This window comes from Sphaeroforma arctica, assembly GCF_001186125.1.
Source record: "Sphaeroforma arctica JP610 unplaced genomic scaffold supercont1.2138, whole genome shotgun sequence".
NCBI lineage: Eukaryota > Ichthyosporea > Ichthyophonida > Sphaeroforma > Sphaeroforma arctica.
Window position 1 is genome coordinate 4,470 of NW_014038420.1, and position 1,387 is coordinate 5,856.

The window sequence follows — 1,387 nt, forward strand, 5'->3', positions numbered from 1 at the left end:
GTGTGTGTGAATGTATGTATATGTGTAGATATATAAGGCTGATGGGACATGAACACAACTTATTTTAATATTTTTATTGAATAAGAATACAGTGCAATAACAAGACCATTCATCGGCGTACTATGTGACCTGATGGGATATGAACAAAACCCCATTTTATATATTCTATTGCTGCAGGGAAATTGCCACCCCGAGTGTTTTGCTGAAGCGGTTGACGTCTGAGCAAGTCAAGGAAATGTTCGAGCAGTTCGATCTGAATAATGACGGCGAACTGTCAGAGGTGTGTAATATATATATATACATAGGTATATATGTTTTCGTGATGTATTTGGTCGTATATACATACAGCAAGTGTGCAGTATATATATATATACATAGGAATATATGTTTTCATGATGTATTTGGTCTTATATACATACAGTAGGTGTGCAGTCTATATATAGATAAATAGGGATATATGTTTTTGCGATGTTATGGCTATAAATAGATGCGTAATAGCTATTAATAGACACGTTCTTGCTGTAAATAGGTGCCTAATAGCTATAAGTAGACACTTGATGGCTCATTTTATTCGCCATGACAGGAAGAATTGGGACAAGCCTGCCGACAGCTGGGCTTACCATTCAGTGCCAAAGAAAGTGAACAAATCGGACACCAACTTATGCAGGCCGCAGATGAGAACGATGACAAATCACTGAGTTTGAGTGGTAGGTCTTTTTATATCTTCCAATGGGATCGTTTGTATCTCTTCGACGTAGTGCTAGATGAGAACGATGACATGTCACTTAGTCTGAGTGGTAGGTCTATTTATATCTTCTAATGGGATCGTTTATATTTCTTCTACATAGTGCTAGATGAGGACGATGACATATCACTAAATCTGAGTGGTAGGTCTATATATATCTTCCAATCGGATCGTGACTATTTTAATATGATGACATATCACTGAGTTGTAGTGATAGGTCTATTATATATATCTTCCGATAGGATCGTTTGCATCTCGTTTGGAATCGTTCAATCTACTCCACATAGTGTCCTATATACATAGTGATCACTTCCTATACAAATGTCTGTCGTGGCTCGATATGGCCTGCGTGTACGCGTAGATCATCTGCTGACACCGCCGCATCACTCATTCGTGGTAAACACAGCACGAATAATCACACAGGTACGCGTAGGCCTCCATCACTATAACTTTACCCTAAAGAGCATGAGACAGTATGCACATACGATATAGATGCTAGATATAATATTCATTGGTTTTCTACCTTGTCACTATAGCTATTCGTCCGCAAAGTTTGAGACGAATATGTCCAGGGAAGGAATACTAGATATAATATCCATTGGTTTTCTAAATTATCACTATCACTATACGTCCACAGAGTTT

At 38.0% G+C, this 1,387-nt stretch overlaps 1 protein-coding gene across 1 annotated transcript in view; it reads left to right on the top strand.

Annotated features, from left to right (window-relative positions):
• The window catches only part of SARC_12203 (hypothetical protein), a gene marked incomplete at its 3' end in the record, with an annotated part of 2,366 nt that extends 1,546 nt beyond the window's left edge, over positions 1-820 (top strand). Inside the window, exons 2-3 of the mRNA XM_014293696.1 lie at positions 178-280; positions 584-820. Coding sequence (XP_014149171.1) covers positions 178-280; positions 584-820 — 340 coding nt within the window. The remainder of the gene's footprint in view (positions 1-177; positions 281-583) is intronic.
• Between the last annotated feature and the right edge of the window lie 567 nt (positions 821-1,387).